Here is a 17,743-nt window from a genome sequence, read left to right on the forward strand (position 1 = left end):
TCTATACACAGTCGGTTTCCTACGCATTCATACTGTACATCCCTGCCTGGCAAAAAGTCATCCAATTCCCGGGTGATACTATACAATAAATAATACGACCCAAATTCAACCACTCCAAACCATCTTTACTTTTTTCCATGCATTCCCATCTCCTGAACAATGGTACTGAGGAGGAAATAAGGGTATAATGTTTCGATATAATATGACATGACGGAGCAAAAAGAACCAAACAGACCACAGAAACAAACAAAATAAAAGATACATCCTCTAGTCCAGCAACTGCAGGATTTCTGTCCATCATCTCATCAGTGACAATCCATCCCCAATTGGTAACAGCGGACATACCCGTCAAAAACTCTTCGAAGCTGACCGTGATATACCCGTCACGGTCGTCATCATATCGTTTAAACGCATCTGTCATGCGCCGGAGACTGATACAGGCCTGCACAAACAGGTCGAAACTCATCCCTGTCGACGGTGGGCCTTTGCTCGGCCCGTTCATCTGTCGTCCTTTGGATTCGAAGGTGGTGAACAGCACCGTTACAAATGGCGGGCTCAGGCGGTATCCGAAGGCAACCAGCGCATTCTCAAACTCCTGCAAACTGATGCGACCACTTCGGTCGACGTCAAACCGGTCAAACAGTTCGCGCCATGCGGCCAGGAAACGCCACAACGAGACGAACTCGTCAAAGGATATGGTCCCGCTATTGTTGCGATCAAACAGCCGGATCATCATCATAACGGTACGAGGGTGGAATGAAGTGTAGTCGCCGTTGACGAGAGCGGAGCCCAGCTCCATCTCGGTGAGTGCCCCCGAATGCGACGAGTTGGCGGCGCGGAACAGGGGGAAAAGCTGCTGTGGATCATCATCGGGGACACCCAGCGGGGGTGGGTTTGGCGACCGAGGAGGGCGCGAGGACGGCAGTGGACGATTGTGCGCCGGCTGGGACGGGGGAGGCCCGAACCCGTAATTCTGGGGAGGCGGCGACGGATGCAGCGGATGCGTTGCATGTGTGCTCTGCTGGGGCCCGGCTGGAGGGAGCGGCTTATTGCTGTTGTACGGATGTTGAGCTTGTGCAGGAGGACGTGATGAGTGCGGGCTTGAAGTGCTGGAGACGGGAACTCGAGGTGGAACGCCGCCGGAAGAGGGAGTGGGGGACGGTCGGGGAGGGTTTTGCTGTTGCTGTGAGGGGCCAGATTGCATCGCACTGAGCATCTGCGCTACCTGGAGGCGGTTGTTGTCTCCATGTCAGTTGCATACTCGTGCCATTCCCGGTTTGGCCCTCTGTACCTGTTCAGGCTCCGCGTGTCTACAAAGTTGGGTCCATGACACGTTAGTGCGGGTCTTCCATGATGCAGCAACAACCCCCTGGTAACCTGTCTGGCTCGGATTTGACTTACGCGGGCAGCGCATCTGGGTTGTAGGACTTGTTGTAAGCCATGGGAGCTGACGTAACAGTGGGGGAACGATAGAGAGAAGAGACGAAAGCAATCGAGACAGTCCCCTTTTATGGAGGGGATTCAGGCAGGGGGAAAGAGAAAAGAAGAGAGAGCGCGAAGGCAAGTTAAGATGATTTTTTAAAAAAAAAGAAAAGAAAGAAAGAAAGAAGGAAGGAAAAACAAAGAAAAAAAGGAAGACGATCGGTCAGGAGGGATGGGAGAGTCAGTCCCTGTCCATCATTTCGCTGTTGAAAGCGGACCCGTGGGGCGAGTGACTTTGGTTCTGCGACTGCCAAGAGACAGTTAACATTATTAATAAAACAGTGGTCGTCCTCGTTGTGGACGATGTTGAGTTCCCAGTCCAGCGTCTACGGATGGATTGCGGTACACAAAGACTGGGGATCTGTCAGCCCTGCCAGCGTCTGCGGTTTTAAATGGTTGGCCCACAGGTTCTTGGATGCGATTTTTCGCCCGGTGGAGCTCATGCTATACTGGATTGCCTTACGAAGTACTCTATTGAGTAGTTGCCTGGAGTTGTCTTAAGGCTTCATCAATCCCTGCCGACTGTCCTCGTAGAATCTCCATGATTTCTTTCCATGCTTTGTCCTGGAATTGTTTTCCTTCCACTCCCATAGTCAACGCGGCCGATTCACTGGCCATTTGTTTAGCCAACTGCGAAAGGGTGACACCATAAATATTTCAAAACCAAAAAAAAAAAAAAAAAAATACTTACTCCAAGTATCCATCACTTCTCCAGCATTTCCCATGCGATTCGACTCCCTGATAAGTGGCGCTAACTAGCGACCGGCTTCCCTGTTCCGTCGTGCGAGCAAAGAGCTTTTGCACCAGCCAAACCAACCAACGCTCGTAGAATCGGTTGTATTGACGCCCAAGCGACGACACGCAGAATCCTGGACTTACAGTCTTGATAATGACGGGGAGGGCTCCATTTTCATTTCGAGCCAGACCCGCTGCCGTTTTCAGGACGTATTCCAGCAGGAGTTTGGAGATACCATATTGCTTTGGGCCGCGAAAGTGCTGCGGATCGTTCAGATGCATCAACAATGGTCCCTCTGTCCGGAGGCTTGCTGCCTTCACCCGGGCGAATTGTTGGCTGGACACCACGGCTAGGTGTGCTGGATTGGATAGGGACGAACACTCTCTGAGCTTGGGCAGGAGAAGAAGCGCCAAAAGTGAAGTCGACAGTGTGTTTACCTGCAGGGTCTCTTCCCAGCCCTCGGGAGTTACGATATACTCTCGGTTCCACAGACCAGCGCTAAGCAGTGCAATGTCTAGTTGTTTGATTTCCCTATTGGCGCGGTCCGCAAAATCCTTGACGCTTTGGAAACAGCTCATTTCTAGCTCCCATACATGAACCACACCTCGTCGGCCGGTGCGATTCTCTAGTTCCGCCTTAGTAGCCAGGCCTCGTTCATGGTTGCGACTCCCGATGATCAGCGACTCAATGCCGAGATTAAGGAATTTGATGGCGGCCTCGAATCCCAGACCGCTCGTCGCACCAGTCAGGATGACGGTTTTACCAGCAAAGGAGACCCCTACTGGGTCTGTTGGGATGGTGTATTGCATCCGGAGCAAACGGAAGAGACCGGCCATGATCAGAAGCGCCAGGCAACGAAAAAGGGAAAGAAGACGAAGGCTTCGTTTCGAGACCTTAGCTGGTTATTGGACGTTGACAATGCTGATGGGCAATCGGCGACATGTATCCCAACCTAGAAGAACCTAACGCTGTGCTGCGAAACAACGGAATCATGCGGCGCTCCACTGGAAGAATCTTGGGAAGCGATGCAGTTAGTTAGTTGGCTCTGGCTGTTGGACCCGCACTCTGGTGTCTGGGCATTCCCCGCTGAAGCACTGAGGCAGCTTGGGGACTTTGAGAAGGATTCTGCAACAGTCTAGAGGTTGGGTTGGCTTGGGGTCCAAAGTCACATAGTTAGGACCTTACCTGCTGGCCTAGCACGATTATTTACGACTCAATACTAATCGAATACGCAGGAGTAAGCTCTACAAAGTAGTCAGTAAATCAAGTGTCTGGGTTATGTATCGTAGGGATAATCCCTACTGGAACCTGGAATGAAACGAGGATTATGCTCCATCTATCGCTTGCACAACGACTGTGATGACTGGTGTCTATAATTTGGCGGATCTTGCGTCAATTTGCGCTGTCCAGAGTAGTTGCGTAGGGTGTAGATAGGATTGGATCGAAAATCGTCATGATGTGGATCGATGGGGCCATCAAACAAACGATGCAAACAGCTGGATTACCGAGGACTCGACTCGGCCTATCTACATGACCGCGGGGCGAAATTTTCATGGACGAAGCCAATAGATTCACTACAATTCAATATAGAGTCTATAGAGATGGTCATAAGCACAGAAGGCCGCCAACCGGACGGTCGAACGTGGCGCAACTACTTCCCAGACGGTGATCTATGGGTATTTGGATATGGGTATGCCCAACCGACGAGCCTTCGGAATTGTTTGACCCTAATGAAGACAGTCTATACAAGAACAAGAGCTAACATATGAAAAGGAGCCTGATCTGGAAGCCACCTCCACATTATGGTACGTCTGTCTGTCATTTCTGGCTTGACATTGAACGCCGCGTGCCCCGTCAAAGCTAGAGACGTGAAAAGTATGGTGGGCGTCAACCGGGATGCATTTCTGGCTGATTGAATGCTCTTCAATAGATCAAAGAGTGCCTGGTTATATCGATGGATATGTACGGCGTTTTTGGCAGGTTTGTCTTCCCATTCACTGAGCGTTATGTCCTAAGTTGTTCCAACCACTGCTATTCTATCAAGAGATATATTGACTTCAGTGCTAGGCCAGGTTAGTTACACCCACGGAAATTTAGCCCTTCTCTTTTGGCATGTCTATTCCTTGGTAATTCAGTGCTGACTGGACCCTTGCATAGCACTGACCATCGAGGTACTCCAGAAAAGCCAGGACGTGTGGTAACTGTAATTGAACGAGAATTCTGGGAGACTTTAAACGATCCGGTATGTACACTTGAATTTCCCGCTTTAGACATAACCCCAGTGTAATACCGTGACAGCAAGCACACCATGAAACCTCCAGCTCATCGACATCCCGAGTCTGGGGCGCAGCGTATCATATCCCCGCTTCCCACGCCGAGGAAGTCCACGACTATCTTGATGAGCGCGAAATAGACGGCTACTCGGTGCACTACACCCCCTTTCACTCCTTTGAGTCAACAGAAGCATCTGGACATGGCCCGGTGCCTTCAAAATCCATCACTTGTATGGTTTATATTGGTCAGCCGACAAACCCGCAGTTCTTGCGCGACCCTGCTCGTAGGGAGCCCCAGGACGTGGCTGAGGTGATCAGTCATGGTATGGGCCAGAGTGGCAAGAATACGGAGTATCTTTATCTATTGGAGAAGGCACTTGAGAGCGTGGGGCTGGGAAGTGCCGATGGACATGTCACGGACTTGGTTGAGAGGGTGAAAGCGATTGAAAATGAGGACGAAGTGGCACGAGAAGAGGAGGCGGCCCAAAGAAATTTAGAAAAATCTCTTGGTCAATCCGAGAAGGCCCATCGGAATGTCGCAAGTGAATAGGTCGCCTCTCCGTTTCGACCTATAATATACTTCCAAGATACGCGGGTACCTGGAACTGCTGAGGGGACGCAAACTAGTGATGAATAAACGACTTACCATAGAAATTACAGGTGCAGGAAACTACGCTAGATGGTTGATGGTGCTACTAGCTGAGAGCAACGATTCAATGCAAAATGAGAGAGACAGCTACTATCGTAAAGACGTAAGACTAGAAGGTTAAGCCGTAAACTAAACCTGATCATCAATCCCGTATATCCATGGTCAAACTAGCCGGTTTTTCAAAATCACATCTCATAGCTGTGTGCGTTCCTAGAGGTAAATGGATCTGAAGGCGACAAATTTCCCTCGAGGGTCAGATGCATTTGATTCCCATATTCGAACTTAGGCACCTTGGTCAGCGGAAGGCTGCTGGCTATTGTTACGCCAGCCTGTGCACGATTAATTAGTCGAGGATCCACACAGCAACAGGAGTTCAAAAAAGTAAAAATGAATACTAACCACCATCGTTGTAGCTACCACCTGTACGGAATTGGTCAGAATTGTATTCCTCTCCAACGACAAAACACCGAGCACTTACCATATCCTCCTCCACGGTAACCACCGCCACTTCCCCCTTCGGGGCGATTGTATCCACCTCGGCCATTGTAGCCACCGTTACGACCACCGGTCCGTTCAGAGGCTTTATCAACACGGATGGTGCGGCCGTCGAACCTACCTTTAGTCAACTTTCTGCAATCGGGTAAAGAACATTCCGATACGACTCACAACTGGTCATTCATGGCATCGATCGCAGCCTGCGCATCCTGTGCATTGGCGAAACGGACGAATCCGAATCCCCGGCTGCGGAAGGAGTCATGGTCCTTGACGACAGTCTAAAGTCCGTGAGCAAGAATACTAGATGGATGGCAAGATGGATGACAAGTGATCCATGAAGAAGAGAGACTCACTGCTTCTTCGACCGGGCCAAACTTCTCGAAACCTTCACGGAGAGTTTGATCAGTGGTGTGCCATGCCAGGCCACTATGCAAACATATTAGTCAGCCGATCGATGCACATCGATTATATAGGTGAAATGAGCAAGGCAGAAGATGAGTTAAAAAAAAAAAAAAATGAAAGAATGAAAGAAAGAAAGAAAACAAACCCAACAAATAATTTGGACATGTCGAAATGCTACTAGAGGATGGCAGGAGGATCAGTATTCAAGAGCACAAGCGACGAGCAGTGGAGCGGATGGAAATATAGTCAGTAATAAGGGCGAAGGGTGACGAGTCTGCAGAATGAGGCTGTTTTGAGACCAGTTCTGCAGAAATGTGCCTCGTTATGACCTACATTTTTTTTTTCGTCAAACCGCCCACTTTAACGTGCAGTAGTTGAAAATAACTTCTATCTGTCAGCGGAAATGCAGTGGGAAGTCAAAGTATGAGGAAAGGTAAAAGAGAAGGGGGATAAGGCGAACAAAGCGGCGGGGAGATGGGAAAGGAAAGCCAGACCGGAGAGTTTGAGCTACTGGAATCAAATAGAAGGGACAGAAAAGACAGCAGAAGGAAGGAGAAAATCTCGATGGAATGGTGATGGATCATGGAGGGGCAGGAAAGGCGAAAAGCAGGACGACGAGATGGAACAGACCGGGACTGATTGGACGCTAAGCCCAGTGCCGGCGCACCTCCGTCCCCCTCTTTTCTTTTCTCTTTTTGAGTTTTATTATTTTTTATTAGTTTGTTTTTACTTTTATTTTCAGTTCTATTCTTTCCTTCGGGGGATATGTTAGATGGGATGGGTTCCGCAATGCCCTGCGTATCCCAGGAGTATTGTATAGGATGTGGTGGATAGTATACTGTATGCTCCCTATTAACTTATCGAGGCTGCATGAGCACTTTCGGTGACAAAATGCTCCTGGGTAAGCTTGGCTGTGTAAGTGAAATTCACTCTCCTCGCGTCGAGTCCCTAGAAGACGTTCAAACAGCGAATGGCGGTCGTTCTTTCCCCAAATGTAGGAGACCCTTGACTCCTTCCTGTGGTTCCTCTCTCTCCCACTCTTAACCCTTTCTTTCGTCCCAGGGACAACCCACAATGGATGACCTCACTGCTGAGCTTGTTCTAAATCCTCTGCTGGAAGACGTTCATGAAAATCCGGAAAAATACTACAAAATGAACAGGATGGCCCATTAACGGACCAGACCTAAGAGAATGGTTCTTTGAGCTACAACAGTATTCCACTGCTTTCCATGAGCACAGAATGGCCAGGAGTTCTGTCCTGAATGATGAGGTCACTCTTATAATTTGGGGGGGGGGGAAGAGGACGCAATGCTTTAGAAGACCGATTAACCGCTTTGTGTGTCCAAGGCCACCAATCACCCACTCGTGATCAGTTGATACAGCAGAGCAAACCCCCCATGGACGGGCCGCTTGAAGGAACTACCAGTCTGGTTGACTGGCAAAGGTCATTCTTGTCTCCGGAAGGCCTCGTAAGAAGGGAGCCTACCAACGCCGATAGCTCTCATGATGCGCTTGGTGACAGTCGTGTCGACCAAATGCTCCTCTAACGTGTCCTGTTTAGAGGCCACCCAGCTTTTAGATGTGGTTGAATGTGCAACTCGACTGGTACGAAACTCCCTTGTGGACGAAACGCTCGCGTGGCGATTCCGTGGCCAACTGTCCGCGATTTTCTGGGGGCGGAGACGGCAAACCGGTTCTTTGAAAAGACCATCGAACGGAATGATCCCAGTAGAACGTATTGCTCTAATTCCCAATGCTCACGATATATTCCCCCACGGATGTCAGCCACCAGGAATATGTTAACATTGTGAGCAACTTTGTACCAACTGTAAGAAGAGAGAACACCAGGGTCAATGCATCGAAGACAATACCGAGGTCTTGAACCTGGCAAGGAATCAAGGGTGGCAGTGTTTTCCTAGATGTCATAACCTTGTGGAGCTAGGAACTGGCTGCAACCACATCACGTAACTTTACAGAAGACTATCATTTGATCCCGTTCATCAGATTGAACTTTGCCATTTCTTAGGTGCCGCTGCCGCTATGAATTCTGCTACGAATGTGGCGGACAATGGAAGCTTTGCCGATGTAACATGTGAGATGAATCTAGATCGCTCGAGCGAGCTCTACAGGTGGCCGCCCAGGAACACCCAGATCCTCCTCGAGTTGACGTGCTGCGTGAGGTCCAGAATCTCAGAGAGAATCACGAATGCGAGTATATGGGCAGGTGGAGACGTCGTAATGGGAGCTATCTCTGTGAGGAGTGCCACGAAGAGATGCGCTACTTCATACCGGAATGTCAGCAATGCAAAAAACGCGTTTGTGTGGACTGCAAGTACAATCGACTTTAGTGAGCTCTAGAAATTCCTGTTCTTCGAGCAGGAAATGGCTGGGCAAGAGGCAGGGCCAAGGGCGAGAAGGGAAAATGAGCTTCATTTGTACTCATATTGTTGTACCTTTAAGTTAGGGGCTACCTTGGAATACTCTGTACCCTGTACTATCCATTCGATATGGTTTACCGTGGAAGCCACCTGTATTGGGAAGGCGGGTGCCGTTCAAACTCCTTGTGCACCTGGTCTGATGTCACACTGACTGTATCGAAGTCATAACGGTCATTCCATCACTCTCCATCTGTTGAAACTGATCTCCGAAAACAATCTCTGGTTCAATTTCTACATGGATTCGCCTATACGTTACATTCAAGAATGGCTGGCGAAAACCACGGATGAGTCAGGAAATTCGAAGCCTTCAGAGTCGCACCTCAGTTACTTTGCCCAAAAGTCTTCCCCGAGGTAAACTTTTTACAAACATTTTATGATACGGCACTTGACCTCGACAAAGCTGTTGCTAAAAAACCACCTCAACGTTTCTCGCAGATAATATATCAACGGAACTGCAGTGCTACAACCTTCCCCATCCTGTTTCAAATGTATCAGACCGTAAGAAGCAGTCTTATACCTGCCAGAAAGTGTATGAGTATGGACGAAGATCGCGACATAAAACCAAGGAGGGCCGCTACGAGTATAAGGGCAAGGGGAGGGGGGCGAAAAAGCGTCAACATCAAAGGAAAGCAGAAGACTCGCAGCTCGGATCAGAAAGCACACAATCAACAATGAATTTAATGCTTTGAATGTGGCTACGAGCAGATTGACTGTAGGCACTCGATTTCGCGTACCCTCTTAAACAGTGGACTGACTAAATACAAGCTTCGCCAGCCCGGAGGAATGGGCATCTTCACAAAAGGGAAGGCATCGGACCCGGTGAAACCTCGTCAATGTAGGAGATGTTTTCCTTAAGCTCGCATCTGCTTATAATCAAGGCTTACGAGATTGACGTCTAGTTGCTGAAGTCTTCTCGGAAGTTAACTTTTTATCTACAGATTCTCAGTCACATAACGAAGGTATATCTGCATTTTTTCGTAACGGTGATGGAGAAGTAGAAACGCACAGCGCAATCGAAACGGGAACGAGGATAATGCCAAATCAGCATTCGAATAGCTTGCAGCAGGCCGAAGAAATCAAAGAGTTATCTCTTGCATCCTCACCCTGTCGACAAATCGGAGAGGGAACGGATTCGGAACTTGAGTTACGGCTGGAATCTTACACGAACCGACTCTTGTATTTTGATTGGAGCGCCCTAGAAAGCAGTGAGGACATCACTGTGACAGATCCGGTAAAAAAGTATTGGACTCTAAAAGAGTTGAGGGATTTGCTTGAAGCGCGAAGAAGGTTGCAGCATCTACGACTAGTTCATCACAAATGCGAGCGGCGTCTGCCCAGTGATTCGAGCATATGTACAGCACAACGGGCTAAGAAGGATAGGAAATGTAGCCTGGATGAAGATGCAGAAGAGTCGCCCGGCAACAATCTCAGGCAGGAAGGCACAGTATCTGCTACTTCAGGACTGCTTGATTGGCGTAGAGATATCAACAATGGATCTCGGAACAATGGGTACAAACAAGCAAGTCGAAGGACACCTAAATCTGACTCGATGTGTTTGGCAGAAAACTCTGACTATTCTACTGATCCTGTGAAACAAGGTCAAAAAAACCAACCTCTTTTTATAAAGGACCAGGACTGCCAGTCTCAGCGCCTAAATATATCTGGAAACAACATGGACAGGATGCGCGACACATCGAGAATATCAAATCCAGGAGGCAAGGACTATAACGTTGCTCATTACAGGGATCTCGTCGTCCATACTCTAGATGCAGCATACGATGTGATTATTCATTCAGACAAAGGCTCGCTGTGTGAGTTTTCAACCAATGGAAACCCGGATTCAACGAGGCCGTCTATTACCGGCGAAAATGAAGGCATTTCCCGGGTGGCTTGTGGTGCACCAAATGAAGCACGCTTACTCTCTCCTGTTCTCTCAGAAGACACCCAGTATAGACTCACTCTACAGCGGGACGTCTATAATATGGAACAGCAACTCAGGGGAGAAACATTCTTTCGTGGGTCTTTCCAACAACCCTGGGCAGCAAGTGTACAGGAAATGAAATATTACGCAAGCCACTTCCCATCATGGGAAATAGAACAGTCTAGCCAGAAAGCTCCAAAAGCATTAGGCCTAGAAGGTGACATTCTTGGCAACCTCAAAGGATTTTGGCGACAGAACAAGTTGTACTGATTCATAGTCTTTTTTTTTTTTTTTTTTTTTTTTTTTTTTTTTTTTTTTTTTTTTTTTTAGCATGATATATGATGGGTTTCTTACGCGCGCCTGGGAGTGCAACATAGTACCCTTTCTAATAGAGTTGGTCATTCTCCTCATCATTGAGACTGTGAACGGGACCATCGCCAAATGGTAGGTGCATTTGGTACTAGGATCGACGCTGCAAATGCCCTGTATTGCTTTTTCTCCTCTTTGGGCTGGAAGCACTAGGTTCGTCACAGAACCCGTAGGCAGTGTCTTCAACGTCAAGCCTTATCAACGAAACAGAAGATACCTGAACATGTACGCACCAGCCAGGACCGATAGGTAAGGCAAGTTCAATCAGACCAGGGTGGTGAAATGCTGGTCTGAACCAAACCCCGGTTGGCTGGAAATTTGAGAGAAACTATTTCAAAAACCGACCCGCCTATCAGCAGGGATACGGCTGCAGTGTGAAATTAGCGCAAGAGAATCGAGCAAATAAAACCGCTGGTGCTGTCGTCTGCCTTCGCGGGGTGCCTGCGTGGATACTTCGCTGTCACCAGCGACATGCATGATTCCCGACAAATATCGGGTCATCCGCGAATGAACCGTTCCCCGGGTCAGGGAGGTCTCATAATACCCCTATTCGCATCTATGCTTGATTCTTTACAAGTGTAGTGTTTTCCCGCAAGAGCTGTGTCATTTGCTGATGGCCACAGTAGACGCTTTTAGGATAGACCCTAGGCACAGAATGATAGGAGACAAGCCGGTGTATTCTCGCCTCTCTGGTGAGTGATTGGTAGACTTTACCCAGCAGACTGGTAAGCCAAGGATATAGTGGATCCCCAGAGCAGTTGACAGTCTCTCCGACACTCTGGGTCGAGAGGTACAGGCAGTGGCGTAGTGGAGTTAGCATTAGTCTCCTGGACGAGTCCTCTGTAGGACTTGTATTCCCCTGTCTCTCCAGGGTTGAGTTTCGCTTGATCCAACTCCTTTATTTAATTTATCCCCTCCATTCCCGGACCATGGGAATTCCTCAATTTTAATCTCGTTATTCGTTAATAGTGAATGGTTCTTCATGGTTGAACCACAGAGAAACCCCATACATTGAAATCGTACGTCTTCAGCCACCCTGCAAGGACGGACGCCTACCCTCGAGATGACTGTTTCAATTCTGCAGCAAGGCTGAGACAACTCGCTCTGCTTACAGGGATTTATAGTGTTCAGGCCAACGTGCAGCAGCTGGGAGAAAGAGGCTCCAAGGATAATGTTCATCCCAGAATATTGGGAAAACGCCATGGATTGGGGTCATGCGGTGCATGCATTCGACCCATTTCCGGGGCCTTAGTGATGGAGGGAGTTCTCTAAAGCACCGATTTTGGTACTTTATGAACGGGATATGCGCTTTCCTCTTCCTCCCCTCTTCTCTTCGTGTTTGCCTGGAGATATAAAGTCTCCTTGTCATTCCCATTAACCTGACTGATATGTAGCTAACAAATTGGAGGGTCTCCCCACTCACTCCTACTCTCAATATATCCATTTCCATTTCCATCGAGATAGTCAAGATAGTCCTCATCTCATTATCTGCTCATCTCTAGAATGGCCCCAAGCACCAGCCCACACAGCCTAACTACCTCCAATCTCATACTTCATGATAAATTACTTGAATACGTGAGACCCTTCCTCCTGAGAACATTTACCTCCATACTAACCTTCTCTACCCACAGGATCACCCCAACATCACCATCATCTCATGGATCGACAAAGTTATCCGAGAGGAGCGAATCCACTGGTTTTACTCACACTTATGCACGGCACTCTCGGAGTCACAAAATGAGGATTTAGACGCCGACATGATGCAGCTGGATCAGAGATTGACTGCTTTGACCAGCAATGCGGATATGGAGGAGATGATGATGAGCCTAAACCTATTTGAGCAGCCCGAGGGCCTATGCCTGGAGAGCCCTCTAGAGCGGTACCTGACCCCCGGGGGGTGTGAGAACCCTTCCGTTTTTGTGAGACCTGCGTTAGTGGAAATGGGTGTGCAGTTTGGGGGCACGCACGGCTTAGACGAGCGGCTGATTAAAGCGAAGGAGAATGTGGATTTCACGAAGGAGAAAAGGCGTCAAGCAGCCTCTGAGTATGACGAATATTGTGATTTGGGTAGCATCCCCGACGACTACGATATCCTAGGCTGTGGGTCAGGGTTTGCGACGAACCTCAATGTTGGCAAGGCTATGAATTTGTGAGAGAAGACAGGCGAGGACTTCCAAATAGAATGAGGTGGATCAAAGACTTGTCAAGTAGCTGATGTGTACAAATAGAGTCGAATTGATTCTATCATGTAGGAAATGTTTATTTGGGTATAATTGTATCATCGATTATGTTAAGTGGCTTCAATCAAGGTCAATTTGTCCGGAACCGCTCTTGCCACATGACCGGTATGTCAACAGCCTGTCAAACTCCCTCTGGCTTCGATCCGATCCTAGTAGCATGTCTCCGCCCTCAAACAGCTCCCAAGACGCCAACCCGAGCCACCCACTGACGCCAGGACCTAAGCCAAGTTACGAAGTGAGAGAAATCTGCAAATGGCGCCGAGTCTAGGATGTCCAAAATAATAAAGATGATATGATACACGAGCAAGCATCATCCATATGGTTTGTAGCCGGCAGCGGCGCCCGACGGAGGCGATCGGCGTATTCAGTAAAGGAATCATGTATGTATAGTAGGATGCACATGCCACATGCACAGGAATAGAGTTTGGGTGACGAGGAGGAGGTTGATATATTCATCTAACAATCCAAGTGCAACGAAGCACGGAGGCATCAATCACAGCGAAGCCAAGGCACCGGATCTCTTGTAGGCCACTTGATTGTTGCTCAACACCACATCTATGGGATACTTCCACTCCATGAATCTCGTCCAGCCTGTAGCATGTCAGTCAGCACCTGTCTGCCCCGGTTGAACCCATAGTGCATGCTTGCATGCGTGTATATCGAGTAATATATGTATATGTATTTATGTACATACCCCAGTAGGCGCACTTCCGCCCTAGGTATTTCCCCACGAAGGGTACCAGGACCATGGTCAGGAGGAGTTCCAATTGTTCGATGCTTTCGCGCCATTCTTCCTCAGCGTCGGAGTAGTAGTCGTCCGAGAGGGTATCAAGTTCAGAAGCGGTGGTGGATTCGGAGGGAAGTGAGGCAACGTCATCTTCTTCGGAGGTGTAGTGGTCTTGGGAGGAGACCATGTAGGCGGAGGTGGTGAGGGACGGGTTGGAGGCGGAGGGGGAATCGAACGACATGGTGGAAAAAATCTACGGTAGAGATAGAGGGATACGTTGCAATTTTCAAGCAGTGGCCTGCCTACCGCCTGAACACAAGAGACGTCAATAGATGGATGATGGATGGGTATAGGTATACACAGTAAGTACAGGATAGTTAGTTCGTGAGTGGTGAATGGAGCGTCTGATGTAATCCACTCGAGTCCAAATCAAAAGCTGCCGCTCACGTGCCAATCCCGTACCATACCATACATATAATACCGGACAGTACCGTCTGTACAATACGCAGGCTCTTTTGAGTCAGTGTCACGTGCCTGATAACAGTTGCCATCGCCAGCAGACAAGATATGGTTCGCAGCGGACAAGCAAAAGCAACCTCCTCCCCCGCGTCTTCCAGTATCAGAGCATCATCATCACGGTTAGACAGGTTGCGCCCGTCCAGACTTGTGGAGTTGTTCCTCGCCCAACTTGCTGCCAGAGACTGACTAGTGACCACCCAACATGGCGGAGACTGTACGTCACAACACCCTGTTTTCCCTTTACCGATCGCCTCCCACATTTTCTTCACATTTCATGTCTTCCGCCCATCCACTGCATTTCCACCTCCCACAGTGCTGTTGAGCGTGCAATCACTGATTGCTCTTTTTTTTCCTTCTTGTTTTTGGTTTTTTTTGGTCCATTTCCTCTATTTTTTTTCTTTCTCCGTTGCTAACGCTGTTTCTGGCGGGGCCAGGTTGAACGGAAACAACGCAAATCCGTCGCATTCAGTGAGGGCGCAGTTATCATGAATACCAACGGTGAAGTGACAGAGGCGCCTCAAAGCGTGGAGAAGCCGACTGAGAATGAAGGTAAGTTTTCTTCTCCAGTTCTTTCTGCTCCTGATTTCGAGATTCTTCTCTTTGACTGCATTTTTATATATCAACCTAGCATACTGATGCTAACCAAAAAAATTGCTAGCCACAGCAGACCAGTCCGTCGACGAAGTCACCGAGATGTTCAAAGGCCTGTCGAAAAAGAAGAAGTCCAAGAAACCCAAGGATGCAGAGGGCGGTGAAGGTGATGAGGCCTCTCCCGCCGCCGACGGCGAGTTCGACCCCTCGGCCCTGAAAAAGAAGAAGAAGAAGACCAAGAAGGTCGATGCCGGCGATTTTGAGGCGAAGCTGGCTGAGGCTGGTGCCGTGGAGAAGAGCGGCGAAGAGAAAGAGGAGGAAGTCCCTGAGGGTGATCTTGAGGCTGGAACTGGTATCTGGGCCCACGAAGCAACGCAAGCCATCCCCTACTCGCTGCTCGTCAACCGATTCTTCTCCCTCATTCAGAGTCACCACCCCGATCTGTTGTCTAGCGGCACCAAGTCGTATAAGATCCCGCCTCCCCAGTGTCTGCGTGAAGGTAACCGTCGTACGATTTTCGCCAACATCTCCGATATCTGCAAGCGGATGAAGCGTTCCGACGACCACGTCATGCAGTTCTTGTTCGCCGAATTGGGCACCAGTGGTAGTGTGGACGGTAGCCGACGCCTGGTCATCAAGGGTCGTTTCCAACAGAAGCAGATTGAGAACGTCTTGAGAAGATACATCGGTATGCCTCTCCTTCCCTCACGCCCTTTTTTTTTAACGTAACGATTTCCTATGGAAGAGCTAACAAACCCAGTCGAATACGTCACTTGCAAAACCTGCCGCAGTCCGGACACTGAACTCAACAAGGGTGAGAACCGTCTGTACTTCGTTACTTGTAACTCCTGTGGATCTCGTCGTTCCGTCGCCGCGATCAAGACCGGTTTCCGTGGACAGGTCGGCCGCAGAAAGCGGACGGGTTAGATGGACACTGGACGGTGATGTGCTGGGGAAGAAAATTTGCGTGAGACGGTGGTTGTATTCTTTTCGCTATCTTTGGCAGGATATGGTTTTCTTTTCCCCCTTTCGTATAAAGATTTCCTTTCATGGTGTGGATGATTATGTTGAGGACTCGGACTGTGGGTGTGAAGGGAACTGAAACTGGAACTGGGAAAAAGAGAGTTTTAAGAAGAGACGAAGTGAAGATATTCTAGCATGGCATGATAACTATATGACTTTCTTTATAGTCAATTGTGCTTTTCCCCTTGACGTTGTAGACACTCTAAGCACCACTATTATGCAACTAGCTTGCCAGACTGCAATTATTTGGAACTGTTTATATAACTATCATATTATAGTTGAGAAGAGACATTGGCTATTGTAACAACTGAAGTACGGCTGCGTTTTCCCTTATCCAAAGGAAAAAAAAAAGAAAAAAAAACGCTCACAAAATCATCAGCGGAAACGAAACGGCCTACCGGAAAGCTTAGAAGAAGATCACAATCATGCAAATATACTTGTATCTCAGCCACTAGCTGTATGAGCGCCGATATGAGCAGCGAAGGCGCTGACATTTCTCGTCTGGATGAGCACCGTTCCAGGACCCATAAACCGACATGCAAGACCTTCACCCGAACTGATGCCGGAAATAATACCACCCGAGGCGACTCGTTCGATCTTATACTTACAATTCCAGGCAACCAGGTGGCCATTATCGACGAAGTATGTCTCACCCTCGGGGATCTAGAACCGTATATCAGCTTAGTTCAAAGGGTTGAAGGACGAAGAGAACGGGCAGGAAGAGAAGGGGAGTAGACTTACTTCTTTTTTGATAATGGCACCGAAACTCTGAAGCCATACTAGACCAGTACCGGTCATCTTGTAGACGAAGAAACCTTCGCCTGAAAATACTCCCTTCGTCAAGCCTTGGCTTTGGTAGTCTTTTCCAATACCACTGGTCGCAGCCAGAAACCCATCCTTGCCCACCTTCCAGGAGTCAGAGCCGGAGAGGCGCAGCACAATAATATCACCCAATGTTGAAGGGGCAAGTAGAAGTTCCCCCGGACCGGTGTATGTAGATAAGGTCATTTCTCCCACAAACATTTTCTTCAGTGAGAACTTCACGCTTCCTCGGAGGGTGATCTTGTCAGACATGGCAACCATCACTCCTAATATAATAGTCAGTGATTACTGTCAATGGAGATGAAGCGAAAACGGTGCCTACCTGGCTTTGCTTCTATCGGACATCCCATTGCCAATTGCAGGGTGAGGATAGAGTTGGTATCACGATGGCTGATCCTGTAGCTCCCGCCATTGAACGTGCCCACATCATCTTGGCTAGCCGTGCTCTGGATTGGGTTGAACTGCACCGGCATGGCAGATGTTCTCTGCGGTTGCATAGGCAGGGGGGGCGACTGCGGGGGAGGGGATACGGAATTTGGTCCGTACGGGCTGCTGATCTCGCCACTTGCAGTGAACGCTGCAGCGTTGACTTCTGTTGGCGGTGAACTGGCAGGCAGCTGTTTCGGCAGAAGGCCATGGCTGAAGTTTGGAGGTGGAAATGCAGGAGAGCTTTGAGGAGCGGGGATAGCTATATACCATGTGTAAGACAGAGCCATCTACATGAGAGCAAAAGATGCAGCATGGGGCAGGTGGTACGGTACATGCAGCATGTGCAGGAGCTAATATCGCGAATTAATGTTAGCTATGACCACACCGTAGAAAAGAAAGACAGACTCACGAGGGACATGACTCTCCTGAGTTGGGGGAGGAGGGAAAGCCGTCGCCATGGTCTAGGGCTAACTAGTAGTACTAAGACTTTACTGTTCTATCACTCTCAACCAAACTAACTGGAGCCGACGGCTCTTGTCAATAAAAAGTTTGTCTATTGATATGGATGGCACAGAAAAGACAGAATAAAAACATGACAAGAGGAGGAGGATCCGTAAACAGTCTATA

The 17,743-nt window shown here is 48.8% G+C and overlaps 10 protein-coding genes across 10 annotated transcripts; 4 read left to right on the forward strand and 6 right to left on the reverse strand.

Annotated features, from left to right (window-relative positions):
* Positions 1-267: 267 nt before the first annotated feature.
* ATNIH1004_007378 (uncharacterized protein) lies at positions 268-1,442 on the reverse strand (the record flags this gene model as incomplete). Its single annotated transcript, XM_033572003.1, has 4 exons — positions 268-290; positions 346-1,225; positions 1,292-1,310; positions 1,402-1,442. 4 exons carry the CDS (start codon positions 1,440-1,442, stop codon positions 268-270), a joined length of 963 nt encoding a protein of 320 aa, XP_033425318.1.
* Positions 1,443-1,953: 511 nt separating this feature from the next.
* Positions 1,954-3,054, reverse strand: ATNIH1004_007379 (putative short-chain dehydrogenase/reductase family protein; the record flags this gene model as incomplete). Its single annotated transcript, XM_033572004.1, has 2 exons — positions 1,954-2,092; positions 2,174-3,054. 2 exons carry the CDS (start codon positions 3,052-3,054, stop codon positions 1,954-1,956), a joined length of 1,020 nt encoding a protein of 339 aa, XP_033425319.1.
* Positions 3,055-3,819: 765 nt separating this feature from the next.
* On the forward strand, positions 3,820-5,041 carry ATNIH1004_007380 (gamma-glutamylcyclotransferase; the record flags this gene model as incomplete). Its single annotated transcript, XM_033572005.1, has 4 exons — positions 3,820-3,894; positions 3,959-4,023; positions 4,376-4,460; positions 4,517-5,041. 4 exons carry the CDS (start codon positions 3,820-3,822, stop codon positions 5,039-5,041), a joined length of 750 nt encoding a protein of 249 aa, XP_033425320.1.
* A 381-nt stretch (positions 5,042-5,422) lies between these two features.
* Positions 5,423-6,202, reverse strand: ATNIH1004_007381 (uncharacterized protein; the record flags this gene model as incomplete). The annotated part of the gene is made up of 6 exons (XM_033572006.1): positions 5,423-5,469; positions 5,540-5,560; positions 5,619-5,752; positions 5,807-5,913; positions 5,989-6,061; positions 6,183-6,202. The coding sequence occupies 6 exons, from the start codon at positions 6,200-6,202 to the stop codon at positions 5,423-5,425; spliced, it is 402 nt and encodes a 133-aa protein (XP_033425321.1).
* Positions 6,203-8,160: 1,958 nt separating this feature from the next.
* On the reverse strand, positions 8,161-8,470 carry ATNIH1004_007382 (uncharacterized protein; the record flags this gene model as incomplete). The annotated part of the gene is made up of 2 exons (XM_033572007.1): positions 8,161-8,315; positions 8,374-8,470. 2 exons carry the CDS (start codon positions 8,468-8,470, stop codon positions 8,161-8,163), a joined length of 252 nt encoding a protein of 83 aa, XP_033425322.1.
* Positions 8,471-9,508: 1,038 nt separating this feature from the next.
* Positions 9,509-10,666, forward strand: ATNIH1004_007383 (uncharacterized protein; the record flags this gene model as incomplete). Its single annotated transcript, XM_033572008.1, has 1 exon — positions 9,509-10,666. One exon carries the CDS (start codon positions 9,509-9,511, stop codon positions 10,664-10,666), a length of 1,158 nt encoding a protein of 385 aa, XP_033425323.1.
* Positions 10,667-12,268: 1,602 nt separating this feature from the next.
* On the forward strand, positions 12,269-12,918 carry ATNIH1004_007384 (uncharacterized protein; the record flags this gene model as incomplete). The annotated part of the gene is made up of 2 exons (XM_033572009.1): positions 12,269-12,340; positions 12,397-12,918. The coding sequence occupies 2 exons, from the start codon at positions 12,269-12,271 to the stop codon at positions 12,916-12,918; spliced, it is 594 nt and encodes a 197-aa protein (XP_033425324.1).
* A 580-nt stretch (positions 12,919-13,498) lies between these two features.
* Positions 13,499-13,973, reverse strand: ATNIH1004_007385 (uncharacterized protein; the record flags this gene model as incomplete). Its single annotated transcript, XM_033572010.1, has 2 exons — positions 13,499-13,596; positions 13,700-13,973. The coding sequence occupies 2 exons, from the start codon at positions 13,971-13,973 to the stop codon at positions 13,499-13,501; spliced, it is 372 nt and encodes a 123-aa protein (XP_033425325.1).
* Positions 13,974-14,453: 480 nt separating this feature from the next.
* On the forward strand, positions 14,454-15,769 carry ATNIH1004_007386 (translation initiation factor eIF2 subunit beta; the record flags this gene model as incomplete). The annotated part of the gene is made up of 4 exons (XM_033572011.1): positions 14,454-14,465; positions 14,686-14,800; positions 14,910-15,530; positions 15,603-15,769. The coding sequence occupies 4 exons, from the start codon at positions 14,454-14,456 to the stop codon at positions 15,767-15,769; spliced, it is 915 nt and encodes a 304-aa protein (XP_033425326.1).
* Positions 15,770-16,309: 540 nt separating this feature from the next.
* On the reverse strand, positions 16,310-17,574 carry ATNIH1004_007387 (uncharacterized protein; the record flags this gene model as incomplete). Its single annotated transcript, XM_033572012.1, has 5 exons — positions 16,310-16,528; positions 16,607-16,953; positions 17,010-17,375; positions 17,449-17,466; positions 17,526-17,574. The coding sequence occupies 5 exons, from the start codon at positions 17,572-17,574 to the stop codon at positions 16,310-16,312; spliced, it is 999 nt and encodes a 332-aa protein (XP_033425327.1).
* Between the last annotated feature and the right edge of the window lie 169 nt (positions 17,575-17,743).

Source organism: Aspergillus tanneri (assembly GCF_003426965.1).
Source record: "Aspergillus tanneri strain NIH1004 chromosome Unknown AapTan_7_pilon_pilon_pilon, whole genome shotgun sequence".
Taxonomy (NCBI): domain Eukaryota; kingdom Fungi; phylum Ascomycota; class Eurotiomycetes; order Eurotiales; family Aspergillaceae; genus Aspergillus; species Aspergillus tanneri.